Genomic DNA, 21021 nt, shown 5'->3' with positions numbered 1-21021 from the left:
AGATAGACCAGGAGAGGAACAATGTCATGAAAACCCACATAAAGAAGGGGGCAGGGTAATGCCCATATTATTAATCAAATTAACTTGAGTTAAAGTCTTCTGGCTATGTAATCCTGAGCAAATTGTCTAATCTTTTATTTTCCTGTAATTTGAAGAATAGTTGATCTACAATTTAGTTTTTTTGTTTTGCTTTGACAGAGTTCCTAGTTGTAGACCTGTGGTAGTAGTGGGAGTTCCCTTCACCAATGAAATCAGGTTCAGACTCCTCATTTTTCTTGTGCATGGATATATGCATTTGTGTGTGTGTGTGTGTGTGTGTGTACAAAAATGACATGTATAATAAGTACATGTGGTTTTTTGATGCATATCTGGTACCTGTGGAATTCCATGTATACATATATGCATGACACATAGGTTAAAACTAGAGAGGATTTTGTATTGACTGGAGAAGGAAAAGAATCAACTTTCTGGGTTTATAGATATATAAATTCAACAGTATCCATTTTTAACAGTGTAATAGGATTGTTTTTGGTAGTATTCTTTTTGTTTAAACTGTTTTACAGTATGCATCTGTCTCTAGACTCTAAACTGCTCTGAGTAAAACAATTTTGTTAGAGTAAATGATTCATGTGAATGGGAAATAAGTCTGGACAGGTTGGGTGACACTGACTATTGATTACTAGACTAATAATTTTGGAAATTGTGTTATTTTACACTTGGAAATTTCAAAAAAATTTTAAGCAAAGTTTTAAGCAATGCTATATGTAACAATATAATTTAGGTTGGTAAGACTGGAAAGGAACTTAACATAATGGATACGGGAAACCAGTTTTCCTTTTTCTTTTCCTTATTTTTAAAATTTTATTTTAAATCTTATCTTTTTGGGGGGTGGGGTCTTCAAAAACTTGCCTCTTCTTTCCCGTAAAACAACAACAAATATGTACGATCAAGTGAAAGAAAGTTATCCATTGGCCATGTCTGCATTCTTAGTTGGGTGGCAGGTTTTATCATTAGTACTATGGTTATTATGTTCCTGATTCTTTCAAAGGTGTTTTGTCTTTACCATATTGTTGTCATTGCACAAACTGTTCTGTATCGCTTTTCACTTCACTTCAAGTCATCCCAGGTTTCTCTGAAACCATTCCCTTTTTTCTATCATATTTAAATACTGTACCTTGTTCATCTATTCCCCAAATGTTAGGGATCTCAGCTTATCATTTTTTGCCATCACAAAAAAAAGCTATAAATATTTTTTGCCTATTTTTAATGGTTGCTATTTTATTTTTCCAATTACATGTTATGAATGTTTTTCAACATTCATCTGCTCGAATATTTACATTACACAGTTTTCTTCCTCTCTCTCCTCATCCCCTTCCCACAGTGGAAAACAGTCTAGTAAACATTATACATGTACATTTTTTAATGTGTTTACATATAAGTCGTTTTGTGTATAGGGACTTAGGACTAGGGGGAAAAGAAAGAAAACCATGGGATAGGAAGGAAAAACATAAGAGAAACTTTTCAAAAGTTAACAGAGTGTTTATTCACTTTTCTGTGTGTTTATTTATTTTTTCTTCTGGATGTGGATGGCATTGTCCATCACATTGTCCAGATTTGTGAACTGCTGAGAGGAGCTGCATGCATCATGGCTGATCAACTCACAATGTTATTGTTAATTTGTACAATGTTCTCTTGGTACTGCTTCCTTCTTTCAGCATGTAATTGTTTCCATGCTTTGCTAGAGTCCCATACACTTATGGTTTCTTATAGAACAATAGTTCTCCAATATATTCTTGCACCATACATCACTTGTTCAACCATTCCTCAATTGATGGGCATCCCTTCAATTTTCTTTTCTTTGTCACTTCAAAAAGAGCTGCTATGGATATTTTGGAACATATGTGACCTTTCCCATATTTTATGATTTCTTCTGGATTTAAACCTGTTATTGGTATTGCTGGGTCTAAGTTCTGATCAGTTTTTTTTTTAAAGGTTTTTGCTAGGCAATGGGATTAAGTGACTTGCCCAAGGCCACACAGCTAGGTAATTATTAAGTGTCTGAGACCCAATTTGAACTCAAGTACTCCTGACTCCAGGGCTGGTGCTCTGTCCACTGTGCCACCTAGCCACTCCCTGATCTGTTTTATTGCTCTTTTAGGCATAGTTCCATAATTGCTCTTCAGAATAATATTAGTACACATTTTCAACAATAGGGCATTAATGCCTCAATCCTCCCACAGCCTCTCCAACTTTGATCATTTTCCCCATTTGTCATCTTAGCCAATCTGATAGGTATGAAGTGATACCTCAGAATTGTTTTAATTTGCATTTTTATAATCAGTAATGATTTTTGCGGATCCTTTGTTTTGCTAGGGACTAGTTTTTCTCTTAATTTATCCTTCCTCCAATTCCATTTTCTCTCCTTTCATTCTAAAATTATATTTTTACCTAGGTGTGTGTGTGTGTGTGTGTGTGTGTGTGTGTGTGTGTGTGTGTGTTTCTATCTTCTTTTGACCAGTTCAGATGAGAATGAGGGCCAAGTGTTGGCTACTTCTCCTATTCCCTTCTCCTTATTTGTATAGATGTATATACAAACACCATGATTATGTAGTTAATTTAATTTTCCTTCTTTACCTCTTTTCCCCTGGGCATATTCTTCTTTATTCCATTTCCATTTGTCTGTTATGATCATCCAGGTGTAGCAACACCACTCTCAAGGCTTGTTTATTAGACTCCTATGCCCCCTGATGATAGGGTTTGGAAGAGACAAGTATATATCATCATCTCTGCCATAGTTGAACATTAACAGTTTCATCTCTTATAATTTATTCATTTTTATGTTTCTCTTAACTCCTATGTTAAAATGTATGATCTATTCATTAAGAGTGCTTGAAAGTTTTCTGCTTCATTAAAGGACCCCCCCCCCCCCAGTGGAATTATATTTAATTTTGCCAGGTAAGTTATTTTTGACTGTAAGACTCTTCTTACTTCCTTAGAAATATCAAGTTCCAGTTTCTTCATTCCTTTATAGTTGGTGGCTGCTAAAACTGTGTAGTTTTCTCTTGTGTAGTCATAATTCTTTTTTTTTTTCCTTCTGGCTGCTTTGAGTATTTTGTTCTTAGTACTAGAATCTCAATTTTGTCTGTAATGTTTCTGAGAATTTTCATCTTGAGATTTCTTTCAGAAGGTGACCAATGGAATCTTTTTTTCTTGAATCAATTTTCTTGAAAATGTTTAGTCTCATGTTTTGGTTATGAATTTCATATAGTATAGTTATTTAAAATTTATGCGGTTGAGTTACCTTGTAGTTTTTGTTCTTGTTTTTGTTTTCACTTTTTTCAGTATTTCTTCTTTCATGGAATCATTAACTTTTTATTCTCTTTTGAGGGGAGTTCCTTTTGTTTTTCATGAGTTTGTTGTTTGAACAAGGTTTAGAACCTCTTGTTCTATACTGTTAATTTTTTCCAGTTCTTTGTTCTGAAACTCTCATTTCTTTTCTAGGTTTTTTTTTCCCTCTAGTACTGTCATTTTATCTATAACAATATCTTAAAACTCTTTAACTCTTGCTTCATTTATTCCAGGAATTCTAGTTGATTCTATGCCCAAACTGTATATTTCTTTGAGACTTTGCTTTAGATTTTTTAGATGTTAATTGTCTTCTTCTGGATTTATATCTTTAGGGTCCCTGTCACTATAATTGCTTTTTATGATGGTATTCATTTTTTGTTTGCTTGCTCATTCTCCTAGACAAGGTCTTGGTCTTGGTCTTTTATGTTAATGCCAAACTTGCACTTTTGAAGGGAAGGTCTTCACTTGTCCTATTACTATTTTCTTAGTGGTATTGATTGTTATAGTTTATTCTGGAGACTTGCAGACTTTCAGTTTTTAGGATTGATCTCTTCCAGAGGAACATAATCTGGTTCCCCTGTCCTGAGTTCTTTAAGTTCCTGATCTGACTTTAGGTCTAAATGACAGCAAAATGCCAGTGTATTCAGCTACTATCAGCCACCTGGAAAGCTTTATAATTTCAGAGGGACAGAATTTTTATCTTACCTTTGATCTGGAATTCCTCATCTGACTATATTCCTCTGCAAGTTTCATGTTGGGCCAAAAATTTGAACTGAGATCTTGCTTTGCTCCTGGGGTCTGAGATACAAAGTTGTTAGTGTTTTGTGAACTAGCTCTTTTCTTAGTATACCACTTAGTTAGGATTTGCAACTGCTCTTTATACTGAAACACTACCTTTGCTATTGTTTCTCTTGCCATCTCTTTCTCTTTGCATCGGAGTTGTCTTCAGAGCAGCGCTTAGCAGCTCCTCAACATCTTCAGACCACATCTTCTGTCTCCCTGTGCCCAATAGGCTAGAGAAATGATTCAACAGGACTTGCTCTTTGATTTTCCCATCATGATTCTAGGTATTCTAGCATTTTATAGATATGTTTGAAATAGATTTTTGTGTGTGTGTATGTGGGGGGCTGTCTTGAAGAAAGTCACTGAACTCCTTTCTCTTTGTAAGCTTGGTTTTGTCTTGTCATTCTATAAAATGGGTTTATTGATACTTGGACTATTTTCTTCACAGGATTGTGGAGAGCATTATTTAAATGTGAAATTCTTTTTATTATAACATTAAGAAAAATTATGAAGGAAGTAATGATCCTATTACATTCTACATCTAATTAGATCTAGAGTATTGTAGTCAGTTCTTAGTACCACAAGAACATAGTAAGAGTATTGACAAACTGCATCTTTCTGGATGCTTTCAATATGTTTTCTTTGATACCAGAGCTCTTGATTTTAGAAATGGTATTTTCATTTGGGGTTTCCTTTCAGGAATTGATTTGTAGATTCTTTTTAACTCCCCCTTGTCATCTGGTTCTTACAACTTTCTGCAATACTTGCATTTATGAATTCTTCAGTTATGGTGTCTTGAGATTTTTTTGAGGGGATCAGTGGAGAAATTCTTCTCTTTCCTTCTTCTATGTAACAGCCAGTGAATGAATGCTCAGTCTCCTCTTTTTTTCCTTCTAAAGCTACTGCTGAACTTAGCTGCCCATCCTCTTGACATTTTTTCTCCTTTCCTTCATCTTCCCTGCATATAGTTTAATTAATACTAAATAATAATATTTCTGAGTCATCCACCCCTTCTTTTTTATCTTTTTCATCAAAAGGAAAGAATTACTACTTTATACACCTTTATTAGCAGGTTTCATGATCTTTATTCTTGAAGCTAGTCACTACTATGCCTTATTTTGAACATGGACTAATATAATTTTAGGTATAATGAGCATTTAACAATTATCAATAAGGATAGTTTTGAAAGAATACATACCTCTAAAAAGCCAACTCTTTTCTCTCAGGCAAATGGTTTTTATAGCCATTTGTTCAAGTAGTTAAAGTCATTTAAATTTGGTAGGCTATGTGATGATTGATCAGTCTGTAAACTAATGGGTTTCATCTGAAGTCCATTTCTGACTATTTCAGCCTTCATTTGTAGCCATCTGCTCCTTGCAATAAATAAGCTCTATAAAATTTTGTGATATCAAATCTTTGTAGGACATAGACTTTATGTCATATTTTAACCCTTAAACATTTTATTGTTTGCCTAGTTACTTAAACTAATTTAATAGTTTTTGGAATTCACGCACCAGGTTTTCCACTTCCTCTGACTACCTTGTTCACACAGTGAGTACATAATAAATATTTTTTGATTGCTTATTTACTTGCTTATGAAGTTATAGATTTCAAAGCATAATTTCTCCTCTATGTATAGGAATCAGGTGATTTCAGAACTAGAAGGGGCTTCTTGAGTTCATCCAGTCTAATATTTTAAATATTTTAAAATTATAGAGAAACTCTGGAAATGACTTGCTTGTTCAAGGTCAGTAGCAGAGCTGTGACTAGAACTCAAATCTCTTTACTTTCATGTTAAAAGCTCATATTAGAGGGGGCAGCTGGGTGACACAGTGGATAGAGCACCAGCCCTGGAGTCAGGAGGATCTGAGTTCAAATTTTGCCTCAGACACTTAATCATTGCCTAGCTGTGTGATCTTGGGCAAATCACTCTTAACCCCATTGCCTTAAATAAATAAAATTTTTTAAAAAGAACTTACATTAGAAAATCTAGTAGTTATAACTTCTGTTTCCCAGTTGCCTCCAAGCAAGGAAATAGAACTTAAACTTAATGAATAAATCATGAAGGACCTTTAAGTACAATTAGCTTGTGATTATTCAATAGCAAAATTGATTACTTAAGATAGTTTTTTTTTCCCTTTGGAATTTCATTACCATTTAGTTGCTATAACCAATTGTGGATAAGGTAGAAGGGGCATTAACTAGAATCACTTGTGAAATAGGACTGTACATATGACTTAGTATCTTCCTTTCTTTAGACGATTTTCTGTTGTTTTTTTCCCCCACAGTGAAACATCTTTTTGTTAACACTTTAGATGTTGAGAAACTTACGATATTCCCAAGCTTTCCCAGTTTGTGTTAAATATTCCTAGTTCCTTCAGGATTTCAAGTATGTTATAGTTTAGTTAGTGTATCCTTGATTATTTATAGGTTAAATTAAGACCTGAAATCTGATTCTTTCCAAATCAGTCTTGGATTTGTAGTGGCAGGTGAATTGTAGCGATGAGGATAGCTTCATATCTTTTTGTGTAGCCTTTGTTTTTTACAAGTTTTTACAAGTTATTGGATCATAAATATAGTTTAAAAGCACCTTAGAAATGAGTTTAATATATGGATTAATATATTTAAAATGAAAAAAAGAGAAATTAATTTAATCCAAACCTACAACTGAAAAAACCGAGACTCAGAGACAAAGTAACTTTGTCTAAGATTATGCAGATTGAAGCATAATTTGAATTTAAGTCCTACCACTGTAAATTCAAATTAAACTCTATTTTGAACATCCTACACAGTAATTTTTCTAAAATGGGAATAAAAATGGAACATTAATACATTTTCTCATTGTTAAAATGAGAAATTTAAGAAATAGGGAACACACTGGTTAAATGAAATTACAAGAATCCATTTTGAATAACTACAATAAATACTTATGCTTTTGTTGTGCCCCTTTCAGATCTTGTTTTAATTAGAAAATTTGGTGCAAGAAAATGTTATCAGAAAGACCAAAATACATATTTTAGCTTGTTTTGTATTTTTAATGATTGGCAATATTCTATAGAACTTCATAATTAGAAGTTTATGTATGGAAAGTAATCAGACATATTGTGTGCCTAGGAACTAGGGATATGAATAAATTTGTACTAAGGATACAAATGAAGGAATGGAGTTGGTCCTATTCCAGTGGTAGAGACAGCATGAAAATAATATATACATGCAAAATATAGGGAGTAGATGGTAGTTCATCTCAAAGGAGAAAGTACTAGTATTTAATGAATTTGGGAATGGGCTTCTATACAACATGGATTTTCATTTGCATCTTGAAAGCAGTCAAGGAAACTAAATCAGAGGTGAGACTAGAGAACATTCCAGATAGAAAGGGAAAAACAGTGCAAAGGTACAGAGGTGGGAGCTGGAATTTTGTCTGCAAGCAACAGATAGCAAGTTGGTTGATAGTGCTGGAATGTAGATTATATAGCAAATGACTTGCCTAGGGTCACACAACTTGTAAGAAAATGAAGCTGAATTTGAACTCAGGTCCTCATGCCTCCAGGACTGGTGTTCTGTCCACTGCAGATCCAATGCTCTGGGCCCTGCAGTCAGCTTCAGTCACTTGACAGTTACGAGCTGTGTGACCTAGGGCAAATCACTTAGCTCTGACTGCCTCCCATCCAAGGCCATCTCCAGTCATCCTGATTCACATCTGCCCACTGGACTCAAATATCTCTGGAGGAGAAAGTGAGGCTGGTGACTTAGTCCAGCACATTCTCACTCAAATCCAATTCATGAACATGTCATGACATCACCTCCCTGATGTCATGGTCTTTTTTGAGAATGAAGGACAAATATCATCATCATCATCATCATCATCATATTACATAATCAGGAATTAAGTACTTGAAGACTAAAAAATAAGAAAGGAACCAAGTTGTGTAGAGTTTTAAGAACCAAAAATAATACTTTAGTTTTATTCTGGAGATAATAGGAAATCATTAGAATTTATTATCTCTAGGTGGAGAATGGGGAAGGGGAAATGGTGTTAAGTATGAGCTTCTGGAAAAGAGCTTTGGAAGCTGAAGATGATCCTCTTCATAATAACTGAGACTTTATGAAAAAGGGAGGAAGGATAATGAGTTCAGTTTCACATATGATACGTTGGATATTTCTCTGAAAATTTTGAGAAGTGCAAATGGTTGTACAAATGGATGTGCAGATTTGAGATCCATCTGGTTTCTAATGGGAACTGATGAGATCAATAAGTGAGATTGTAGAGGGTGCTCAAGACAAAGTCTTGGAGCATTCTCAAATTAATCAGGTGAAACATGGATTTAACATTCAACCAAGCAGATTGAAAAACTAGTGGAGAGGGTAAAAAGGGTAGACAAGAGAGAAGGCCTTTGTAGAATACTAGCAAGAAGATAAGACAAAGATTGAGAAAAAGCCCATTAGATTTGTCAGTTACACTATTAAACCATCAAAACCATAAATTTGAAGAGAAAGATTCAGTGGAATGATAAGACTAGAAGTTAGAAAAGTTAAGAGATGTTAGAAACAAATAGTGCGAAAATTGGAGGATTTGAATATAGATAGTTTCCTTGAGAAGAGTAACTGAGAAGAGTTTGGGATAAAGGAGATTAGTGATATTAGATCAAGTTCTGTGTTTTTCTTACTTCCTGACTTAAGCTGAAATTTTAATATTCTTTGTTTTAATAGCATGTGAATTTGAATGTCTCAAATATTTCTTCCTCTTACTTTAAACATTCAAAATTGACTAATGCTGCTGATATGTCACTAATATGATTAGAAAGAAGAGGAAGCAGCACATTTCTTTTTTGGGAATTTAGGAATTTACTTTTTTTAATCTATTGAATTTTACTAAAAAGATGTTATAAATGGTGACATTTTTTAAAAAGTTAAATAAAGCTACACCTTTGCCCAAATTCTCAATTAATTTATAAATTAGTCCTCTCCTATTAGAAATATTCAATAAAGGACTGAGAATGCCAGAGACACTCTGGAAATTCTTTTTAAATGATTTAATAAATGAGTAAAGATAAGTTTAATGGTAACCATTCCTCTCATTTCTATTACTATTAATATAGTTTAAGAATGTTGTCATATTTATTCAGATATAAAGTCAACATTTTTGTAGAAGAAAATTAGACAAATTTTTGCATACTTAGGTGTCTATAAATAGGGAAAACTATGGAATATATATGTTCTTTTCACCTCTTGAGATCCAGTGATTTTGAAATTTAGGCTCTTCAATTTCTAAAATGAAGATTGTTCCACATAATTTTCAAGATTCCTTTTACTTATGAAAGTCTGAGTTACAAAGTCACAGCTTATGTAGCAACATATTCTACAAAAGATTCTTAGTATCTCTTTTAAAATAAACGATTTTATACCACATTTAAATATAATTTGACATTTAAAAATAGATACATGACATAGCCTATTAGAAATGGATTATATTTCAAATGTTAATTTTAAAATCATTTGTTCATAATTTGTAATATTTCTTCTTAGGAACAGCCTTGCAAATGGATATATTCTCAAATTTGGCCATAAATGTGAAATATGTAAATATGTCTATGATCTGTAGTAAAATGCTAACATTTACAAAGTAGTTTACATGTTATCTTTATTATCACAACAGATCTGAGAAGCATATAGTTAATACAAATATTATTATGCCCTTCTTATGATGAGGAAATTGCATCAAAGATTGAATTACTTTGTCCATTAACATATAGTTAGAAAGTACCAAAGCTAAAAGTCAAATCCAAAGCTATTATCTCTTAAGTCCAGTGTATTTTTCCATCTTATTAATCTTTATCTAATACCATAATGAAGTTAATCAAATTCTAGTATTAGATTGAATTTTTAGCCCTTGAAAACAAACCTAAGATATGATAGTTAATGTAGGTTCCAGGAACACATACATCATGAAGAACATGCTCAGAAGATATTTTATTTTGTGATGCCCTGCAATCATTTTGTGTATTCCATGGCTACTTTGCTGACCTGCAATTCATTTTATATGGTTTCCCACATCTCAGGTATGTAATAGTGGCATGCATACTAACTAGGTTAGGTTCCACTACTACACTGAGAATTCACTGTTCTGTTTAGAAACTGTTTGGTAGGATCTGATTGGGGGAAGTTTGCAATATGAAATATAAGGGAAATCATACTCATTTAGCAAAAGAAATAGCCATAAAGCAATGAATTAAATTTAATTACATAGCTATGCAAAAGTATATCTTTTGCAACAGAGGATGGCAACAGGAAGGTTAGGTAAAAACAATTGACATTTATCAGAATGAGCAAATCCAGTGTTGCCACAAACCCTGTATTATGCTTTCTGTAGCCTTGCATACTAGTCTCCTTACATTTTTAAAACACCCCCTGAATGTTCCTGCTTATAAATAGCAGCTGGTTGTTTAAACCCTGGCTGTGTACTTCAAGTGAAATTAAATTGTGCTGCATTTTCAAAAAGGCTAACTAGCTGGATGTTTAATCACTGTTGAAGTGGAGTACCTGTTCTTGGGGAAGAGGGCTCAGTGCTGTTTTTTTTTACCTAAGATTTCAGAGGCTGTGATCAGAGAAGTGCTGTTTCAGCAGTCTTTCCAAATGTGGATTTGGCAAGAATATAATGATTAAATCTTGTATAGTTTGTGAAGGCTTGGAAAACAGTCTTCTACTTTGGTTTTAGTGTGGACACAGCTGTATAAAATTTTAGTCTGATGTGGGTGTGAATTTACACCTACCCACTCACACACTACTAATGGATAACTAGTAAAGGCTTGTAAACAACAGAACTAGAAAATCCCATAGCTGATAATTCTGTCTGTGTCTCTGTGTGTGTGTGTGTGTGTGTGTGTTTGGGGGGGTGGTCTGAGTGTATATGAATGTAACCTGACTATATTGCTTTTTCAGAATTTTTCCCAATCTTGTGACTTCCTTCTAGTACTCCTTTACCTGTACTCTTTTATGATGTTTTATAATCATAATCATTAAATCTGAGTATATATGTGATTTAAAAATTATGAACTGGTAGGGGAATGAAGGAAGTGGTTATTGGTAGGAAATGCTTTTATTTTGTAAATGAATAAAATGCTTAGTTAATTAGTAAAATATTTCAGTAAGCTGAAGTAGGCATAAGAAGATAATTGCTGAATTTTTTTCAGTGTTCTTATTCTATGTATATAAAGAACAAAATAGAAATCAGTAAAAACTTGAATTTAAAATAAAGAAACTCTCATATTAAAGATGATTATTTTTGAGATAGAGATTTTCTTTGCATAGGGTATTCCAAGTGTAGAAAGTTCCTTCATTGTAGTCTACTGCATATTGTAACTTAAAATCAAATGGAATTTCTTGTGTCACAGAAGTTTTAAGTAATTTACTCATATTCACAGTTTCAGTGTTAGGGAGGACCTGAATCAGGTCTTCTTTTCTCCAAAGTTTGCCTTCTGTTACATAGTACCTGTTAATGTTGATTATTACATTCATTTGCATAAATATTTTTAGTTTATTCAAGCTATTGATTATGCAATCAGTTATCTAATCATTTGAATTATTTTATATTGATTGTGCCTTATTTTTACTTAACTGAGTTATGTTGTCTTACAATATCAGTCATTGGAGGCCCACATTTGTAGGATAGTGTGATAAATATTCACAAATACAAGATTCTTTATTAATTTTAAATAATGGATTTTTATAAAATCTTGTATATATCTCTCTTACCATGATCTGCAGAGAAATGTGGAACTCAATATAGCATTTGTACTTTTATTTTAATTTGTTCTTATGTATAGTTTGAGTAATTATTGGTTTTTAAAATAGTTATCTGAAATTACTTATTGATGTTGTCCTTCTTTTCTAGAGAAAAATCATTGGATTGTGGAAGCTGCTGAATTCCCTGATGTAAATTCCATTCAAGTTTTCTGGAGAATGGCCACCTTTTAAATTTAGTACAGTAACTTTTATGGACTTTAATATATTTGAAACCTGAATCTTCAGTTTGCTGGTAGCAAGGCATAATTTAGACTCTTCAAAGACAATGATCAAGGTCTCATGCAACCGTTATCTTATCTGGAAACTCTTCTTCAGAAGGGAAGTATATATGTAAATAGAAGAAATGATCATGCTTCCTGTAGGAATTTAAGATTAAATTATTTTAAATCATGACCAGCTTGAAGCGGTCCCAGACTGAAAGACCTGTTGCCACTGAAAGAGCATCAATGGTAGGAACAGATGGAATTTCCAAAGTTCACACTGATGACTTCTATATGCGGCGCTTCAGGTCACAGAATGGCAGTTTGGGTTCTTCTGTCATGGCTCCCGTGGGCCCCCCTCGAAGTGAAGGTTCCCATCATATTACCTCCACTCCTGGAGTTCCAAAGATGGGGGTTAGGGCAAGGATTGCAGATTGGCCACCAAGGAAGGACAATGTTAAAGAATCTAGCCGATCCAGTCAAGAAATGGAGACATCAAGTTGCCTTGACAGTATGTCCTCCAAAGGCAGTCCTGGAAGTCAAGGTAGTTCAGTTAACCTCAACTCCAGTGACTCTGCCATGTTAAAAAGCATACAGAGCACTCTAAAAACCAAAACAAGACAATCGGAGAACATGGATTCCAGATTCCTCATGCCTGAAGCTTACCCTAGCTCTCCTAGGAAAGCTCTTCGCAGAATAAGACAACGTAGTAACAGTGATATTACTATAAGTGAACTTGATGTGGATAGCTTTGATGAATGTATTTCACCAACATACAAAACTGGTCCATCACTGCACAGGGAATATGGTAGCACATCATCAATAGATAAGCAGGGAACTTCAGGAGAAAGTTTTTTTGATTTGTTGAAGGGGTATAAAGATGACAAATCTGATCAGAGAGGCCCAACTCCAACAAAACTGAGTGAATTTTTAATAGCTGGTGGAAGCAAGGGCTCTGGCTTTTCTCTCGATGTGATAGATGGACCAATCACACAGAGGGAGAACCTCAGACTTTTTAAGGAAAGGGAGAAGCCACTCAAGAGACGCTCTAAGTCAGAAACTGGGGACTCGTCTATTTTTCGTAAGTTGCGTAATGCCAAATGTGAAGGGGAACTTGGAAAATCATCAGACCTCGAAGACAATCGATCAGAGGACTCTGTCAGACCCTGGACTTGTCCAAAGTGTTTTGGTCACTATGATGTCCAGAGCATTTTGTTTGACTTGAATGAGGCAATTATAAATAGGCACAATGTTATAAAAAGAAGAAATACCACCACAGGAGCATCTGCAGCTGCTGTTGCATCTTTAGTTTCTGGACCTTTATCTCACTCTGCAAGTTTCAGTTCCCCCATGGGAAGTACTGAGGACTTGAATTCTAAAGGAAGCCTCGGTATGGACCAGGGAGATGATAAGAGTAATGACCTTGTAATGAGCTGTCCATACTTTCGAAATGAGATTGGTGGAGAAGGAGAGAGGAAGATCAGTTTATCCAAATCTAATTCTGGTTCCTTCAGTAGTGAAAGTGCCTCATTTGAATCTACTCTTAGCTCTCATTGCACAAATGCAGGAGTAGCTGTACTTGAAGTGCCCAAGGAAAATTTGGTATTGCATTTAGATAGAGTAAAGAGATACATTGTGGAACATGTGGATCTTGGTGCATACTATTATAGAAAATTTTTTTATCAGAAGGGTAAGTGATGTTTTAAATTTATTTTATTATACTTATTCCAAAATATTAATTTTTTTATGCCATTGGAGAGCTTTAGGCAATATGTAGTGATGGAACTGATGAATTTTTTATTCTTCTCAAGCAAAATAGCGAAGCAATCATTTCCTATAAAAGCAGATGTGGGGAATTTTTTTTTAATTCTTTCATATTAAAGAATACATTTAGGGCCTTTTACTTTTCATGTGGAAAAATTCATGGATTGATTTTTTTAATGCAAATTTTCCAAATGACAATTAAATAGATGGAATTTTTCTTGCTCTTAAGCATCTGTTGAATGGAAAAATGGTGCCTGCCATGCCACTCTAAAGGATGTGTGGGGTTGTTTCCAAGCATTAAAAAAGTTGGTGAAAACATTTGAAACACCCACTTTAACTTTCTTGGCTTTCAACTGCTTAGGAACAAGATTAAGTTTTCCACTGGACAAAGATAGTCTGAAAATTAGTGAGATTATGTTTGATTTTTTTGTTCTAAAATGAATTTTTGAATTGTTAGGATTTTAGACCCATTATCCTCTCATTCTCTGTGCTAAGTGAAATGAAATAATATTGATGAACTTGAAGAACAAAATAGATCTCTTCCTTGTAAATATATCTGTAATTGCAAGAAAGTTTAGTCACATAATCTTGGAGCTTTGTCTATGTTCTTCATTCTTGAAGAAGACTGTGACATCAAGAAGGTGATGTCATGTCTTTTACATAAATTGGATATAAATGAGGGGTTGCTGGGGCTAAGTCACCAGCCTCACTTTATCCTCCAGAGCCGTCTGGGTCCAGGAACTAACTATGAATCAGGACAACTGGAGATGATCCTAGATATAAGGTAGTCAGGGTAAAGAGACTTGCCCAAGGTCACACAGCTGTTAAATAAGAGTTAACTGTCTAGGGGCAGCTAGGTAGAGCAGTGGATAGAGCACCGACCCTGGAATCAGTACCTGAGTTCAAATCTGACCTCAGACACTTAATAATTATCTAGCTGAGTGGCCTTGGGCAAGCCACTTAACCCCATTGCCTTGCAAAAAAAAAAGAGTTAACTGTCTGGGGTCAGATTTGAACTCCCATCTTCTTCACTCCCAAGGCCAGTGCTCTATCCACTGCACCACTGTTTTGTTAAAGGAAAAGCTTTCTTTTCCTTACTTTCCTAAAAAGCAAAACATTTTAAATGCTCTGTAATGATAATTTTGATTAGGATTAAATAACAAAAAAGTTCAATTTGATCAATATTGTGGAATTATAAGGGGCTACTTTTCTTTTTTATTTTATGTGTTGGCCAGAAATCTTTACTGCAGTCATATAAACATTGTACTTTGATTAGCTGTAGTTATTATTTGCAATGTCTAGGATGCTCATACCTGTTTAAATATTATGTTGTTTTTCTGGGTAAGTTATTTTGCAACAAGAGTCTAACTCAGATATGATTTTATGTGAATACATTTTAACTTCATATTTCCTAATTTGATATTTAAACATGAAAGACCTCATCTTAGAAGTTTATAGCTCATTTTCTAAAATTAACTTACTTTGTAATTAACTGATCTCCATGCTACTGCCTTCCAAATGTGGATTAAAAAAAATGTAATTTCCATGTGTTGGTCCTCTACTACATTGCTGTTCTTTCTGTTATGTTTTATTTTTTATATTTAATCATTGTTCATTTATGTTCTTGTATGTATCACAATCCCATATTTTTAATTTCATTAATGTTTGTCCTAACCAGATCTTTTTTACAATTTTGTCTACTTGCTAAAACATAATACTCAAACAAATATTTCCAAATTTAATGGACAAAAGTTCAATTACTTGTCAACAATGAATAGTCTCTATTCTGGTAGAGAAGTATACAAATTATAACCCCTCACCATTTGATAATTTTAAGAAATTTTAGAATTTTAGAATTTAAGAATATTTAAGTAATTAAATCATATGATGGCAAATCTTCAGTAATTCAGTATCACTTCTTTGAACTTAGCCATCCTGGTTTTTAGCAAGGATACAGTCTTTTCCCTAACCATGGTTGAAATCTTTCTTAATTGGTAAGAACTTCTGAGATTGTGCTTGCCTACCAAAGTCTTCAAACATCCAAGGTTATTTTTATTCTGAAATGAATAGGACTGTACTAAGGTAAAGGCTGTTAGGTAAAAATGTTCCCAAATAGTAAGGATTTAATAGTCCAAAAACAAAAGTCACAACTCACAAATATTCCTTGACAGTTATAATGAAGAAAGAAATGACAATTATTGGAGGGACCTGCTCATCTTAGTTGTGTTAATTTTGTCTATGTAGAATACTTTATCTATTTCTACCTGTTGTTATACTTTTATTTCTTAAAAGCACAGAGTAGGTATCATCTCCTCAAGATTCCTTCCTTCCTAATTCTAATTCTAACACCCTAATGAAATTGACTTCTTATTTTTTCTAAAATTTTATTTTGATCTCTCCTTTGCTTCACTCATATTTTTCTTGTATTTATTTATCTGCTTTTCACATATCAAGACAGGCCTAGAAACTGATGAGAACTTTGAAGTAAAGACAAAGACTTTCAAGTTAGCCCCAATCTTAACCCATGGCTGATGAGAATCATCAATTAGCTGTCACCCAGATTTCATTATTCTGTTCCTTCTTTTTTGTGTTATTTTCCTTTTTACTTTACTCTCTGATTCTGTAACGGAACCTTGTAAATGACTCTGCCTGCTTTGTTTTTTGTTTCTCCTTTGGAAACTAAAGGGAAATATTGCTTACATGGTGGCAGTATTACTAGATCAGGTATCAAAAGACTTGGGTTTGACTTTCTATTCTGTGACTTTGGCCAAATAAGTAAACCTCTCTCAAGCGGTTTCTTTACCTTTCTCTGTATAGTGGATAATCTCGGAGGTTGTGTTTATGTATAAATCTAAATCTATGTCTATGTCTATATCGATATCTATAATCTATATATAGGGTTTTGAATTTTTGACTCACATGCTACAAACTCAGTCCTACTGCCATCCAGACTTTTTGATTCAGATCTGTTAGAGTGAGGAAAACATGAGGTAGCAAGTATAGAATTTGACTATACATATTATCACCCTTCTGTTAGAAGTTTTTATTTTCCGGGTAAGTGAGGCAAAGGAGAAATCAAGCTAAAATCTCTCACACTTTGTCTTGATACTATTCTTAAATAGATGTTTGTTGAACTCAGTTGGGCCAGAGTAACTGAATAAACCTTATATGTTCCTGGAATTACATTACATATTTTTATATTTTGCTAAATATGTATATTACCTTTTGGTATAGAAATTTTTTTTCAGTGTTGATTTTTGAGTGAAACAATCTATTTCTAAAACATGTCTCTATTTTCATTTTGCTTTAGAACACTGGAATTATTTTGGAGCTGATGAGAACCTGGGTCCAGTGGCTGTGAGCATTAGAAGAGAAAAGCCGGAAGAATTGAAAGAAAATGGACCACCATACAATTATCGAATAATATTCAGAACTAGTGAGGTAAGCCATGAGTCAAGGCTTAATAGGAACTGATACAAATGTTATTGCATTGTACTTGAAATTTTATCTAACAGTGCATGAAAATGGGAGGCAAAACATGTTGACATAATCCTTATGTCATACAAATAGTAGATAACATATCCACCTAACTTAATGAGAGATACACAGAAATAGCAACTATTTCTTTGTTTCTTCCCTCTTTACCACCCTTCTAGCCATCTACACATCTAAGATCTAGGTGACAGAATGAGAACCTGTTCATCACAACATCAACAGCAAGAACTTGCCATTTTTGTAGCACTTGTGAGATAAAAATGATGGTACAAAGTTCATATCATTTATATGATACTTATTATGTAACACTTTATTTATGTGGTCTCTCTAACTTTTCTTTGATTTATCATTGTCAGAAATTCCTAACATAATTTTAGAATATCTTTTTTTACTTGAAAGATAAGCTGTCATTTTTTATTTAAAGAAAATCTTAGTAGGTATTCAGTATACATTGAACAAAGGTATCCAATTAGTGAGTGATGAATTAAGGAAAGATGAAAGAAAGAATGAAATGAGAAAATGAAAGAAAAAGAATAAAGAAAAGGAAAAGCTATTGATTTTTGTCTGTGCTTAGGGTGAGACTGGTGTCAGGAAGACCTGACATACATTTCCTTAGCTAGAAAAATCACTTAACCTCTTAGTTTCCTCATCTATAGAATGGAGATAATAATAACACCAAACTCCCCGGGTTATTGTGAAGATCAAATGAGATAATAATTGTAAAATTCTTAACACAGTATCTATAAACACTAAATAACTTTATTATTATTGTTGTTGTTATTTCAATTGCCATAATTATTAATGACATAGTGCTTTATGGCTTTACAAAGTGTTTTTAGATTTAGAGCCTCATGATAGCCCTGCAAAGTTAGTTCAGGTATTATTGCCATTTTATAGATGAGGAAACTAAAGCTAACAGAGTTATCTTTTTTCATTCAGATAGTTAAGTGTCAAAATTAGGTTTCAAAACCAGGTCTAATTGACTCTCTGTATTTCCCACAGTGGCTATTCCAAATCTCTCTCTTTTTTTCTCTACCTTCCCCTTGCTCTGAACTGAGAATAGCACCTCGCTATGGACTGAGTCACAAAGAATTCCATTTTCTGTCTTGCAGTTTATGGTAGACATTAAACAACTGCCTATTGATTTGATTACAGATTGTACTTCCTTTTCTCCCTTCCCCACAAAAGAACAATTTTTACTTGTCTCTGCTTATTTTTGAGAAGACTGCATCTTTTCTATGATTCTTTTTGTTCCCCTTTAACTTCTTCATTCATAATTTGTTTGGAATGCCTCTGTGAGTATTTTGGCCCTTGATCCTTTGTTTTTTTTAGGTTTTTGCTAGGCAATGGGGTTAAGTGGCTTGCCCAAGGCCACACAGCTAGGTAATTATTAAGTGTCTGAGACTGGATTTGAACCCAGGTACTCCTGACTCCAGGGCCGGTGCTTTCCACTGCACCATCTAGCCACCCTGGCCCTTGATCTTTTACCGATGCTCTTTAGTGGTACTCTGCTTCTACCGAATTCCTGGAGATTATTTTTAGAGCCTCATTGTTTAGCTTTGATATTACAATTAACAGTTCAAATGGAGTTCATTGAACATAACTTTTTTGGTTGGAGCTTTATTTTTATAATTAAATATTTTAAATTCAGCTTGTTGGCAGATGCAGACCAAATGTGAAACAACCATTCATAGAAAATTTGAACTTTAATTTTTTGTTTCCTAAGCCCTAGCAGTAGTTGAAGAACTCCAGTTGGTGACATTTGCCTTAATTTAATTTCAACAACTTAGGACGAATTAGGCAGAATTTTTTTAATCATACAAACCTATTATAGTACTGATGTTGGTGAAATTTTTTCTGTATTGTTGTGACAAAGATACATTCATCAAAAATACTTACAATGTGAAATTCTCTGAGAAGTCAATTTATTAAATATTGATTCATCTAACATTTTCCAGTAAGACTGTCATTACTATTAATAAAATCATAATCATAATTATTAATATTAATATTTATATTGGGCTTACTATATGCTGGGCACTGTGCTCAACATTTTACAATCATTATCTGATTTGGTCCTCACAACAACCCTGGGAGGGTTAAGTATTACCAAGGCAAACAGAGGTCAAGTGATTTTCCCAAAGTCACACAGGTAGTAAGGCTAGACTTGACCTTGGCTCCCCAAGAGTCTAATACTCTTTCGTTAATTCCACACTAATCCTAAAGAAGATAGCTCTCTCTCAAAGGAGGAGAGAGGCATTCTGGAAGATGTACTGCTTGAACTGAGTTTAATGCAAATCAGGAATCCAATATCATAGAATAGGAAATAGGTCTTGGTATGGAGTAGTGTCAATATTGGTCACAGAGGCAAGAGAGGGAGGATTGTGTGTAGAGAAAAAGAGCAAGAAGGCCAATTTGGCTTGATCATAGAAAACATGAAAGGTAGTGATTGTAAGAATATTATCAAGATGGGAAGAAGCTAGATTATGAGGAGCTTTAAATTTCAAAGTATTTTATACAATAATAGTTTATTCTGAAATTTACTGAGTTTATTGAGCAGAAAGGTAATATGGTCAGACTTGGCAGCTAAGTGTGAAGTGTCTTTTGGGTGAAGGCTTGAGTGAGAATGGTAAATGTGGAAGCTATTGCAGTAGTTCACACAAGACATGTTAGACAAAAAAAGAGATGTGGAGAAATAGATGATGAGATAATACATAGGTTTAGTGAGAGAGAAAAGTGAGTTAATGGTTAACTTAGAGGCCTGTAAAGATGGCTTCCCCTTTGATAGTAATAGGAAATTCAGAAGAAGGGGATATTTTGGGGAAAAGATAATGAATTCTTTTGGATATTTTGAATTTGTAATGCTTATAGGGCATTCCATTTTTAAAGTCCTGCAGTATTTGATTCTGTGAGGGACTGGGCTCTGCAGAAAGTCTAGAATTAGATAACTAGTTTTATAAATAATTTGCTTAGAGTTAATAATTATTAATCTACTTTTTTATTTGTATGAAATTCTATTAGAATGTATGGTTACTGCCACAACTATATATTATAATCCATTTAATGAACAAGAAAAGTGAGTCCCAATATACCTATGACAGGCAAAAAAAAATCCTTTTGTTATATAACTATTTTCAGATCATTTGTCCATGCATAATCTTATTTGCTTTTTAAGCAACCTTATGAAGTAGCTGGTAGAATGATCATTTTTCTGGTTTTATAGATGAGGGTCTGTAATGTAGTATTGAAGGTATTAAAAGTCTTAATCAAAATGAGTAAATTGCAGAACTTCTTACTCTCAGTCTAGTGGTCTTTCTGCTAAGCCATCTCCATTATGGAGTCACAACACATTATTAGAAAAAAAATTTTATGTATGAGGAATCTGAGGCAATCAGAACTTAAGTGACCTGACCAAACTCAAACACTTGGTTGGGTGCCTTGATTTGAACTCAGGTCACCTGATTTGGGCTTTATGAAAGCCGTTTTCACATTATAGCCCAGAGACTTTTTTGACTGACTTTGTTCTCTGGAAGACTGGGCTCACTCAGTCATTAATAACACTAATGACTTGGAAATTACCAAGAGTAAAAGTAATTATGTAAAAAACAGAGTCATTCTTTTCTTTTTC

General features: G+C 33.8%; 1 protein-coding gene across 14 annotated transcripts in view; it reads left to right on the top strand.

Moving 5' to 3' along the window:
- Positions 1-21021, top strand: part of SIPA1L1 (signal induced proliferation associated 1 like 1) — a 395826-nt gene that overhangs the window by 210590 nt on the left and 164215 nt on the right. For all 14 annotated transcript variants that reach the window (XM_074235822.1, XM_074235817.1, XM_074235823.1 and 11 more), the window contains 2 exons: positions 12023-13824; positions 17209-17339. In XM_074235822.1, the coding sequence (XP_074091923.1) occupies positions 12324-13824; positions 17209-17339 (1632 nt within the window). In that variant the 5' untranslated portion in view covers positions 12023-12323. The remainder of the gene's footprint in view (positions 1-12022; positions 13825-17208; positions 17340-21021) is intronic.

Source organism: Macrotis lagotis, chromosome 4, assembly GCF_037893015.1.
Source record: "Macrotis lagotis isolate mMagLag1 chromosome 4, bilby.v1.9.chrom.fasta, whole genome shotgun sequence".
In the NCBI taxonomy this organism is placed as follows: Eukaryota; Metazoa; Chordata; class Mammalia; order Peramelemorphia; family Peramelidae; genus Macrotis; species Macrotis lagotis.
The sequence above is the reverse complement of the archived record's forward strand: the minus strand, read 5'-3'. Positions and strand labels throughout refer to the sequence as shown.